Genomic DNA, 12,107 nt, shown 5'->3' with positions numbered 1-12,107 from the left:
GGTAAGATATGTTCCAAAACTGAAAATGAGCTTAATCTCCCTTGGGGTGTTTGACAAGGCATGATATATTTGCAAAACAGAGAATGGGATAATGAAGATCATTAAAGGAGTTATGGTAAAACTAAAAGGGAAAATAATTAATGGTTTGTACATCCTTGAGGGTTCAACCATCCTAGGCAGCAATTGTCGCCCACCATGATGATAAAAAATATACTGAGTTATGGCATGCTAGACTGGGGCACATTAGTGAGAAAGGACTATTAGAATTGGAGAGACAAGGGCTTCTTGGATCTTCTTCCATTGGTTCAATAGGGTTGTGTGAACACTGCATCTATGGTAAAGCAACTCGAGTATCATTTGGTAAAGGAAAATACACACCAGGAGGTATCATGGAGTATGTCCATGCTGACTTGTGGGGGCTAGAGAAGACACCATTAGTTGAAGGTGCTAGATACTTCGTATCAATAGTGGATGATTACTCAAGAAGAGTATGGATCTATCCACTTAAGTCCAAAGATGAAACGTTCCAAAAATTTTGTCAATGGAAAACTCTCACAGAGAACAAAGTGAATAGGAAACTGAAATATATCCGCACAGACAATGGACTTAAATTTATGAACCAACAATTCAAGAACATATGTAAAAAAGGAGTAGAAAGACACTTTAGGGTAAGGGGCACACCATAACAAAATGAAATAGCTGGAAGATTTGTTGGTTTCTCTATTCTCTAAAGTCAGTAAATTTCTTAGTAAACTTAACTGTTTCTATACTTTCAAATATGTGATAATTTTAGTAGTTATCATCATAAAAACCTCTTCAAAAATAATGAATAAGTTATATTATACTTAACAATATACAAAACTAAGCTTCTTAAGAAAAGAAAACAAAATAACAAAAATAACAAAAAAAAAAAAAAAAACACTAAACTAAACTAAACTAAGATATCCAACAAGAAATAGAAAAAAAAAAAAGAGTTAATTATAAGTTTAGTTTTAAACTTGGTAAGTTTAGGTCTAAAGGATTTTTATCAGTCTAATAGATTCTTAAACATTCAATCTTATGTCTAATAAGTTTATGGACTTATTAGATTGCAAAAAGTCCATTTATCCAATTTGTCCCAAACAAATTTCTAACGTATTCAAATTTTGGTTTTTCTAAAAAAATCAATAAAAATCTATTTAGATAAAAAAAAAAAAAAATCAAATTTGATGTCTGATCCTTAGCTTTCAATAATGCGTTTAATAAATTAATAAATTTTAAAAAAATAGTGAATAACTCAACCATTCATCATGATTTCAAAATTGAAAGTTAAAAGAATTCAATATAGACAAAATAGATATAAATTTAAAATTTAAGAATAAAAAAGAAAGACTAAGAATAAAGTTTTTTCAACCCATATTGTAAATGTAGAGTTTATTCTTCTTCTCTCTTTTTTTCTTAATTTAAAAAAGAGTAAATTGTAGATGTTCATATTTAAACATAGTTTAAGTAAACTTCGTAGTTCCTAATGAATACATAAATTTAAATAATAATAATTTTCAAAAAAAAAAAAAAAGAAAGAAAGAAAGAAAGAAAGAAAAGGATTTACATTATATATTTAGAGTTAAATATCATTCCCACCGATGCAATATTCACTCCGAAAATGCTAAAATTAATTAAAAAAATATATATATTCAGTTAAATGTTTATAAAACAAATCCAAAACTAAGAAACAAAGAAACGTACTGATAAAAACAAAAATAAAACAAGATGCCATATTGAAATCCATTCCACTCTTATCTTTCCTTATACGTTATATTTGCCTTTACTTTTATTCTATGTAAATCCAACGTTTCCATTTACAACCCCATTTTCATCCCCCTTTTTTTCATTTTCCATTTTTAATTCCTAATTTCTCCTATAAATTCCTTTCTCCCTAATCTTAACAAATTCATCAACTCATTTTTCTTTTTATTTCATCAATGGATCTTCCTAAAAATTCCACAAAATTCCATGTAATTTCTTCATTTCTCTTTGAATTTTCATTTTTGTTCTCTTTTTTTTTTTTCAATTATTAATCAAATGGGTTTTGCTTGTTCTTCTACTTTTCACTAATTTTTCATTTTGATTGTTGAAAATGATCAGTGGGTTTTTGTTCAAATACCCCACTGGTTCTATTTTCTCAATAAAGATCGTTTTTTTTCTAATTCCTTCTGTCTTCTGGAGAAATTTCGAAATGTAACCGATAAAAAAGAGGAATTCATAAACCCAACAACCTTTTTTTTTCCTAGTAATTTGTTCGCCAATTTTCTCGAGAAACAAACAGAAATTGAATCATCAGTTTTCTTTTACGGCAGGTTACGGCGGCCAGAATCTCGGCCGTGATTATACTGGCATTGGTGAGTTTAGCCACCGTGGAGGGCAAAAAGCCGTGCCCGACTACAAATTATTTAGAAGTTCCGGCGATCAGTTGCCGGAAACACACGGCAGTGCTGACAGACTTCGGCGGCGTCGGTGACGGAGTTACTTCAAATACTCATGCATTTCGGCAAGCGATCGAGCATCTTAGCCCACTGGCGGCGGACGGCGGTGCTCAACTGATTGTACCGCCGGGAAAGTGGCTGACCGGAAGTTTTAATCTGACCAGCCATTTCACACTTTTTGTCCATAAATATGCTACAATTCTTGCTTCTCAGGTTTGACCCTAAAACTATATATATATATAGAATGCATTTATTTTATATGTATATATGGAAATGTAACGTCACATGTGGGGTTTTTCTAAAAAAAAATGAAATATTGTGTAAATATGGGTCTTTATTTTTTATTTATAATATTTTGATTTTGAGATTAAATCTTTACTATTGTTCTATTATTATTTTAGTTTTAACAATATTTGAAGCATTTCAGTTTATAGTTTTGATGACTTTTGTGTTGTTAGAATTGACTCAAAAGGCGTTTTTGGAACATTCAAAAAGTGGAAAAACAAATATGGAATTTTTAAATAACTTTGTAAAAATGATTCAATAATAAGGAATTGCAGTTAGTTTAGTACAGAAAATGATCTAGTCTTTGTTTCAGTTTAGTATTCATTATTTTTAAACAATTTATATATAAAAAAAAATAATTATTGTTTATATCTAATGCTATTGGGATTTTTAAAAAAAAAAAAAAAAATTAGGTACAAACGAACATGGAAATTAAAATAATAAATAAATAAAAAGGGTAGGTATTTATTGACTTTGGAGTCGAATTGAATTTTACCTAAAATGAGTTTTAATTTTGGAAAAAAGAAGTATAAGTCAAAATGGGTATTAAGGTTTTGATTAAATTGGGGGGGTAGTGATTCGGCGCGAGTGAGAGTATTGACAGTTGATGAAGTTGCATGATCGAACGGTGCAGGATGAATCAGAATGGCCACTTGTCGCAGTTCTCCCATCTTATGGGAGGGGAAGAGATGCTCCTGGTGGAAGATACAGCAGCCTCATTTTTGGAACCAATCTCACCGATGTTGTCATCACAGGTGATTACTTCTCTGTTTTTTCCTATAATTTAAAAATGTAATAAATTTTTTAAAAAAATCGTAAAAGTTAGGTGAGACGTGGTGTAGGTAACAACGGTACGATAGATGGGCAAGGATCTTATTGGTGGGACAAGTTCCACAAGGACGAGCTTAACGTAACACGACCGTACCTGATTGAGATGATGTACTCTGACCAAATCCAAATCTCTGATCTCACTTTGGTCAACTCTCCCTCGTGGTTTGTCCATCCGATCTACAGCAGGTTTGTGTATTTCCCTATCCTCATCCGCACTTGATCTCAACTCCCCCATACACTAAATTTTAATCCTTTCTTTCCTTTTTTTCTAATATACTAAAAATAAAATTAAAAATTTTAAAAATGACGCTACAAGTGTTTTTGTTTTCCTAAATTTAAGTTTTGGTGAAAAATGCAGAAATGTAATTATCCGAGGGCTCACCATTCTTGCTCCGATCGACTCTCCCAACACCGACGGAATCGATCCAGGTTTCTTTCTTCATAACCTTCAAAACATTAGGGCTTTTCTTCGTCTTCATTCCCTCTCTCTAATTCTTCATTCAATTTCACAGATTCCTGCTCCAATACTCGAATTGAAGACTGTTTCATCGTCTCTGGCGATGATTGTATCGCCGTCAAGAGCGGATGGGACCAATACGGTATCAAATTCGGAATGCCGACTGAAGATCTCGTCATTCGTCGCCTCACCTGCATCTCCCCGGATTCCGCTGGCATCGCCCTCGGCAGCGAGATGTCCGGCGGCATCCGCAACGTTAGGATCGAAAACGTCACCGGAATCAACACGCAGTCCGCCGTGAGAATCAAAACCGCACGCGGACGAGGCGGTTTCGTGAAGGATATTTTCGTCAGAGGAATGTATCTATCAACGATGAAATATGTTTTCTGGATGACTGGAAACTACAAATCGCATCCGGATGACAAGTTCGATCCGACGGCGGTGCCTGAAATTACGAACATTAATTACAGAGACGTGGTGGCGGAGAACGTTACTTACTCGGCGAGATTGGAAGGGATATCGGGAGATCCGTTTACCGATATTTGTATATCGAATGTGAAGATTGGGCTGACGGCGAAGCCTAAGAAGTTGCAATGGAACTGTACGGACGTTGAGGGATTCAGTAGCGATGTGATGCCGCCGCCGTGTGCTCCGCTGGCGAAGGCAGCGAAAAGCGGTGGATGTTACTTTCCTGAGGATGAGCTGCCGATTGAAAAGGTTCAATTGAAGACTTGCTTCGTTCAAAATCCTGCCTCTTAAGTGAAGCCTTCGAATTTTTGTTCTCTTCAGTGGAATAAATTGTAACTTGGTCTTTAATTTGTCCAACCAAAAATAACATGAACCTTTTCTATTCAGTAATTTTAAAAAGATATTCTATTCTCCATCTTCTTTTCAACAAGTACAAAAATTGATTGAAAATAGGAACTACATATTTCAAAATATATATTGTAGGGAAAAAAATGAATCAAATAATTTTATTATACCTAATAAATTCTAATGTGATGAAGCATTTCAAAAGTTGAGAACTAAATTTATAATTTTAAAAGTTTAAAAATCCAAAAATAAAATTAGAAGTTGAGAAATTAAATGAGTAATTTAATCTTAAAAAATAGATAATTACAATCAATCAATAATTATGTACCATATTATGAGAAAGAACAAATAAAGTCCGAAACTACAGTAGCTAATAGGCCAAGGCCGGGGCCGGAGGAGAGGGCTCGACGATCATGCCACTGCGATAGAAAAAAAGGTGTCCCGCAGGCCATCTTCGGCCTTCTCCGTTTCTTATGAAAAAGAAATTCGATTTTAATCTTCAAGAGTGTTTCCTTTCCCCTCCCTTCGACCATTTCCTTTAAATGGTTGGAGATGGCATTTACTCATCTGAATTTGGCAAAGCATTCTTTGTAGTCTCATGTGCCAAATATGTTTAGAACTTCGAAAGTCATCTTATTTTGGTCAGACTATGAAAAGAAAGAATTCTGATCTCGTTCCACATAAATTTTTTATTTTTTATTTTTCTAAATTATGTCTATTTTCTCTAAATAAGATAATAATGTATTTGTACAATAATTTAAAATTCCAAACACAAAATCATAATTTTAAGAACTATTTTTGTAATTCTCATAACTTAAATGGATTTTTAAACCTTTAATAAAAATTAAATAACCAAGGAAGAAATTAAGTAATTACTAGTAGAACTTTATTCCTTTTCTTTTCAAGTAATGAACACGTCTTATTTAATCTTAATATAATTAAATTCCTCTTAACATATAAGCGTATATTATTAAACTTATTATAAATGTAGGATATAAAAACTTTTTCCAAATTAATTTTCTAATTGAAAGTAATTCTAACAGTTAAGTGTGATGGTTTGTATCACTTAATACAGTTAGGTTGGCTTGCTAAAATTCTACTTATTTACTTGAATACAACCATCAGAAGTTCACCACATAACTACCACATAACAAGTTATGATTGAACACAAAACTTCGACCCCTGAATACGTACAACTACCAACTTCCACTGTTTTTGTCCGTTGAATAGACTCCAAAAGTTCATGAAAGGAATAATTTTAAGACATACCAATAAGTCGATAAACATTCCATCAAATAATAATCAACCCAATCAATAGTGTATATGTGACATTCCATCATTTTGTAAACTAATTCTAACATTTAGCGACGATGAAGAAAGACAAATTAATAAAACATCATTAAAAACTAAATCATATATAAAACATATATATTTTTGGCAAAAATGTCAATTGCTGCATAAAAACATTGATAGGAACTTCTAACATTACCCATCATATGTAAAAATGAGTTGGGTTAATAACCTTGGTACAGTCAAATAGGCAATGACCATTTTGGGTATTTTCTTCAACTCAGGTAAAGAAAAACAAAAAAAAACAAAACAAAGAAAAAAGAAAGCATTGCTTAGTTTTTACAAAACCGCAAATAAACTGCCAAAACTTGAATACAGGGCTTCCCTACCTAATAAGGGCTATACAGCACTATTTCAAGGGCTCTCCATCTATACAAACAAAGGCCAGGACACGTTTTGGTGGTTATGTTATATACATAAGATGCATCAAAATAACAGACCACATTAAAAAATCTATATATATAATGCAAGCGACCCAACAATATTGCATACATACTCGGCATGTTCTCTGTTTTTTCGGGTCACCCTGCTTATTCTTAGCATCGGGGTCAGCATTTTGTGTTGTGTTGTTCAAGGTCCACCCATGAATAACAGTATGCTGTTCATCATCTACTCACGTGGCGACTAGTTGGATACCAAATTGGGTTTATGATCATCGATATAGATGGGCTTATCGATATCACCATGCCGAATCAGCCCCGAATCAATCTCATAGGATGAAAGCAACTTCTTCTGCAAAGGGAAAAGCAAGTAAGAAGGTTAATATCGCTAAATGCCAATATGTTTCATCATGTTTTAGACTAATGAATACCTTGCACTAAAATGACATTGACAATGATGAGAACTAATAAGGAAGAAGCCAATCGTTGTCCCTTTTTATAGTTTATCATAAAAGGGTTGAGATGGAGAAATCAGAATTTTATGAAAATGACAAAGTATCTCAGTTTTAGAACGGAAGCAAAAATGATATTTCAGCAATGATGTCTGAGGATTCAATATTAATAATAAAGTCTAAAGACAAAGTAAATGTAAAACAATACGGTGATGTGGAGTACACAAGGACCAGTGGACGAGAATAAGAATGATATTCTCCACATAAACGGGCAAAAGAATAATGTTTTCAATCTAGGAGTAAACTTCTTAACCATCATGCTTTACATTAGATGAGAATGAAAATAAGAATCTTCCACGGGGGAGAATGATTTTGTTGTCCTGTTCTGGTTCCTAGTAATAGGTAACTAGATATCCCAACGTCTCCGACAGAAGTTATTAACTAAATAAAAGGGGAGAAAGTTGAAGAAAAAAAAAAAAAAAGTCGAATCAAACCAAATTATTCAGAATGGTTCTCAATTTGGGTGGCCTAATCCCAAAACATGACCAGGAACTGTCCCCAACCACCCAATTAATTTTAACATCCAGAGGTCATCCAGTCACATTTCTCATACACACTTCCCATAAATCCAGTCTTCAAGACCCGTCCCCAACCAAACAGCCTCCCAAGTTTTATGTCTGACAAAAGAACTGTTTGTGTTTCTAATTTAAATATTTGAAAGAAAAACGCAAACCAAGGAGTAAGTGATCTCACTCTAATGGGAAAATGATTTTCCATTGCCAAACAGTCCTTAATATGTTATCAAAACTGCTTCTCGTTTAAATATTTCTAGGGTTAATGCAAACCAAAGCGCACAAGGCATTGATAATGGAAAGATTTAGCAGAAACAGGTAAAAATTATTCTTCCTCTCCGTATGAGAGACAACGGTTTTCCTTTCTCTACACAGTTACTAGGACATATGGTCCCAGAATCTTGCTTATAAAAGAAGTACTCTATGCTGTTGAATGGAAAACCGTAAAAGAGATGCTTTGTGTTCTGTAACTGTATCCCAGCATCTGATTGAAAGAAAGATGAAATGGTAACATCCTAATTCAAGTGCCCAACATTCTAGTCCGGTTGAAACCCAACTAGAATGTCCACAGCTTGCAGCCTAGATATGACCCTCAAGCACAAAAAAGAAAGGTTAAACAACTACAAAGAATAATTGGTACTCACATGATCCTCAAAGTCAGGACTGATCAAATTGATGGATAAGTTTCTCATCAACAGCAGAACCTACATGGTTGAGATTAATATCGTTTGGTCAAAACCATGCATATTGTATATAATATATTTTTAAAATACAGCTGCGCTGAAGTTTTCTTACAAAAAAGGGAATGAAAAATAAATTCACCACAAATATTACGAAGCAATAATGTTAAAAAAAGTAGAGAGGAAAGGTAGTGTAAATCATACAGTTTCAACATCAATTGGGTCCATCCTCTTCAACTTTTGCAGATGACCTGACACGTTCGGGTCAAAGACACTGCCAATGAATCTGTAAACCTGTGAGAAATCTGGCAAAACTGCACAACAAAAAAGGCATTTAAGTATCAAGGAAAACAATAATACACAAGAAATAAGGATCGAAGATTCACTTCAATCATTAAAAAAAGCCTTGGGGGGGGGGGCCCCCCCCCCCCCCCCCCCCCAAAACAACAAATATATATAAAATAGTGATATAAAACAATAATACAAGAGTTCACTATTGTCCAACTTCCATGTTCCGAGGAAAAGTCGGGTTGTTTCCTTTTTTTTTTTCTACTAATGATATTACAAGTGCCAATTACATGCCCATAATAATCGCAGTTTTTCAAGAAAATGGGCGAAGATCAGAATTTGTTTCAACAAAATTCTCTGTTGTGGGCATTGAAATTGTACACTGTTCTGTAAGACAAACCCTGATCAAGATCTTAAATCATTCAAAGAAAATCTACTATATAACACAAATGATACATTATCTTAATTAAGAAAAAGTACTCGGGTGTGAGTATATACAAAGGATTACATCTATTCTCCGGACCATGCATCATTAACACCATGCTTCTAAAAACATGCATGGATATGTTAATAATTGGCTGATACATTCCAGATTTCTGATTCCAAAATTTCATGTATTAGTATCCTTCTTCCATGAAGAGTAGCAATTGACAACTTCAAACTAATTGACGAACTCCATAACTTAACTGGAAAGGATATACATCCACGTTTTTATATTGAATAGTTCAAAGAATAATTTGAAGTACATGCAAATAAATGAGAGTGAATCACCTCTAAGAGAATGATTATTACTTCCTTGATCAATTGTTTCAACAAGAGGGCGTGCTTTTGAAGGGCTTTCAGTACTACTGCAACAATTATTTGCTGGTGTTGGCACTGCATGCACGTATAAACCAAACAAAAACGTTACATGTATAAACATTAAATATAAATCCATAACGGTAGACACTAGAGACACAAAGAACTTCTTCATACCGCCTGAACCTAGACACCCTCATATGCTATCCTTCCAAAATTTTCATGCAAGGTAACACAGACAACATCATGGTAGGTTTCTAAGGCATCTAATCACATACACCTTATCCAGAGTGACTAACTCATGCTGTATGAAGTTATGAAAAAATTATGATTTCAATGCATCTAATATTTAGCCATTGATACCTTGAGTTGAATTGAGCGGCTGGACAGAGTTCACTGTCCAGGAAGGTACAGCTCCACCTGGTGCTGGACATGTAAGTATTGAAGATGAATCTGGCCTTATAGTGTATCCGGGTTCAACTGGAGGAGACGTTGACTGCAATGACCCTGGCACTTGAGAAGGCATGGCAACTGACAAAAAGCACAAATGAGATTTGTGAGCCACTGTTAGAACAATATAATATAGTGATACCTAGCATATTGAACATATTGAAGGGAGGTAGGCGGGTGGGGGGAACTAACCATTTTTTGATGCCTTCTGAGGATATGGATGAGCAGCCTTCCTTTTAGGTCGTGGAGGAGGCAAATGCTCACCACCTCCAGTTTTTTGAACTTTTAAGAAGTACTTCTGTGCATGACTACGTATCTGTGGGGGATATCATTCTCTTCGTTTGTCATTCATAGATTAAAATGTACACAAAAAATTGCACACACCTCCTTGAACATCATGATTGTTATGCACCCATGAAATTTTAATTATAAACATTAAACTCTTAAATTGATGTAATTGGAAAAATTGGACCCAGAAGTTAACCTATTAAAAATTAATTGCTTAGAAGATTATAATTGGATTGTCCATGGTCTATATGCTTAGTTTTCAGGCTGTGAGTGTTTTTTTAAATAATATACAAGGTGTATTATGGAATATGATGTTAACAAATGTTGACGAAGAAGTAAAAGGACTTGCCGGATTATCCAAAGTAAATGAGGTTTCTCTTAAGGAATTTTCCCGATTGACAAAATTGTTAATTGAGTCAACAAGAAGTCCAGTTTTTCTAATATAAAACTTTGAATTCACCACTATAGTTCAGAAGAGTTCGCTCAACACTCCCAAAGAAAGTAAGTTGCAAATAACAGGGATTTGGCATCAATTACCTGTATAACAGTTTTTGATCCAACAAAAGCTTCAATTTTCTTCCAGTCACGATCAAAACTGGATATATGTTGACAAAAATAATAGAGAATCGTAATTAAGGCACATGTCTAGAAAAGCTTAAAAACAGCAAGTAGTAACCACAATTAAGCTCCCCACCCACCCGGATTCTCTTTTTCCAACTTTTACATGGACAAACCATACGTAATATTTTAGTCCTTACATCTGAAGTAGAGAATTTAAAGTCACAAATTAACTTCTCCTCCATTAACAACCCTCAAACCCATTATCTATTGCTTTTCCACATTTTCTTGTGCCTAATAACAACTCCATTAACTATCCACAGTTGATCAATTATAAGTCCTACATGTTGGAGCAGGGAACATATTATTTCCAAGTATAGCGGAAGCAGTTAAGCTTATTAAGAACAGTCATAAACCAAGTGGTGGATTCCAAAAACATCTAATTAAAGAATTTTTCAAACAATTTCCAAAAACCAGATGAAGCCCCAAACCTTTTCGCCCCATCAAAACCCTACTCAAACCCCCCATCATTTCCGCTTCAATAGAAATCACAGCTCCCAAAATTTTTCCATCAACCACCCATACCTAATATCCCACACCTACCACTCAATCACAACCCCCCCACCACAAATTCAATCACTAAAACCCAAAATTAGCCTCCAATTCCCCACATTCTCAACATTTCATTAGTCACCAAGCTCCAACTAGCGAATAAAAATCACAAGCCGAAATCCAGCGAAGAGAAACAACGACGAAATTAAAAAACCCTAAACAAGAGAGAACCCAATTAGAATTGAATGAAACAAAGACGAAAAACGTACAGCTGAAGGGCTTCAAGGAACTTGTCATGCTCGGGCTCCGTCCAGCTCTCTCTAGACTTGGTAATTGTGTAAGGCTTACGAATCTTCTTGGACATATCTTCGGACGCTGCCATGGTTGTGGCAAACGGTCCCAACCCCGGCAACGCCATTCCCGATGGATCTAAGTAGAACCCCTCCGAGGGATTCGGGTTGTTAGACACCATAGATAAAGAAGAAGACGAAGCAATAGAAGGGAAAGAGGTTGAGGTTTTTACGAAGAAGAAGAAATGGAAAAACAGAAGTGTGTCGATAGAACGATAGTGAGAAGAAAAATAAAATGCGGCTATTCCATGGGCGGTTTCAGAATTTATAGATAAAACTTGAGTTCTTATCCTCTACGATTACTTTAAGTTAGGTTCATTCAAAACAACCAATTAGTGCTCGAAACGTCACCCATTAAGTTTTAATTCATGAATTACTTACAAAAATTTTCTTTAAGTAACATTTAAAAATACATACATATATAGAAGGATATTTTTTAAACCTAATTTAATCTTTTTTTACATAGATTTTTTTTTTTTATTATTATTCGCCTTCTTGCATCAACACTCCATCAATGGAAAAATCAGGCGAAAGAAAACAA

The 12,107-nt window shown here is 34.3% G+C and overlaps 2 protein-coding genes across 2 annotated transcripts; one reads left to right on the top strand and one right to left on the bottom strand.

The window, feature by feature from the left end:
• Window positions 1-1,716: 1,716 nt before the first annotated feature.
• On the top strand, window positions 1,717-4,918 carry LOC120092673 (putative polygalacturonase). The gene is made up of 6 exons (XM_039050821.2): window positions 1,717-1,994; window positions 2,337-2,675; window positions 3,382-3,502; window positions 3,590-3,764; window positions 3,937-4,007; window positions 4,091-4,918. Exons 1-6 carry the CDS (start codon window positions 1,962-1,964, stop codon window positions 4,792-4,794), a joined length of 1,443 nt encoding a protein of 480 aa, XP_038906749.1. The 5' UTR covers window positions 1,717-1,961; the 3' UTR covers window positions 4,795-4,918.
• A 1,361-nt stretch (window positions 4,919-6,279) lies between these two features.
• LOC120068562 (protein REVEILLE 6-like) lies at window positions 6,280-11,815 on the bottom strand. Its single transcript, XM_039020378.2, has 8 exons — window positions 11,486-11,815; window positions 10,644-10,701; window positions 10,011-10,134; window positions 9,732-9,899; window positions 9,342-9,446; window positions 8,487-8,596; window positions 8,247-8,306; window positions 6,280-6,930 (listed from the first exon to the last, which is right to left on the bottom strand). The coding sequence occupies exons 1-8, from the start codon at window positions 11,686-11,688 to the stop codon at window positions 6,823-6,825; spliced, it is 936 nt and encodes a 311-aa protein (XP_038876306.1). The 5' UTR covers window positions 11,689-11,815; the 3' UTR covers window positions 6,280-6,822.
• Between the last annotated feature and the right edge of the window lie 292 nt (window positions 11,816-12,107).

Source organism: Benincasa hispida, chromosome 12 (assembly GCF_027475165.1).
Source record: "Benincasa hispida cultivar pf3 chromosome 12, pf3_genome.v1.1, whole genome shotgun sequence".
NCBI classification, from domain to species: Eukaryota; Viridiplantae; Streptophyta; class Magnoliopsida; order Cucurbitales; family Cucurbitaceae; genus Benincasa; species Benincasa hispida.
Note: the sequence above shows the minus strand (reverse complement) of the source record. Positions and strands in the feature narration are given on the sequence as shown.

What these genes read in the sequence shown, in the direction of transcription:
- LOC120092673 (XM_039050821.2), top strand. Translation starts at nt 1,962, where the DNA reads ATGGATCTTCCTAAAAATTCCACAAAATTCCAT. An exon ending in AAAATTCCACAAAATTCCAT is followed by an intron (nt 1,995 to 2,336) that starts GTAATTTCTTCA and finishes CTTTTACGGCAG; the next exon opens with GTTACGGCGGCCAGAATCTC. An exon ending in GTCCATCCGATCTACAGCAG is followed by an intron (nt 3,765 to 3,936) that starts GTTTGTGTATTT and finishes TGAAAAATGCAG; the next exon opens with AAATGTAATTATCCGAGGGC.
- LOC120068562 (XM_039020378.2), bottom strand. Translation starts at nt 11,688, where the DNA reads ATGGTGTCTAACAACCCGAATCCCTCGGAGGGGTTCTACTTAGATCCA. An exon ending in GATCAAAAACTGTTATACAG is followed by an intron (nt 10,135 to 10,643) that starts GTAATTGATGCC and finishes TATCCCCCACAG; the next exon opens with ATACGTAGTCATGCACAGAA. An exon ending in ACCCAATTGATGTTGAAACT is followed by an intron (nt 8,307 to 8,486) that starts GTATGATTTACA and finishes TCAACCATGTAG; the next exon opens with GTTCTGCTGTTGATGAGAAA.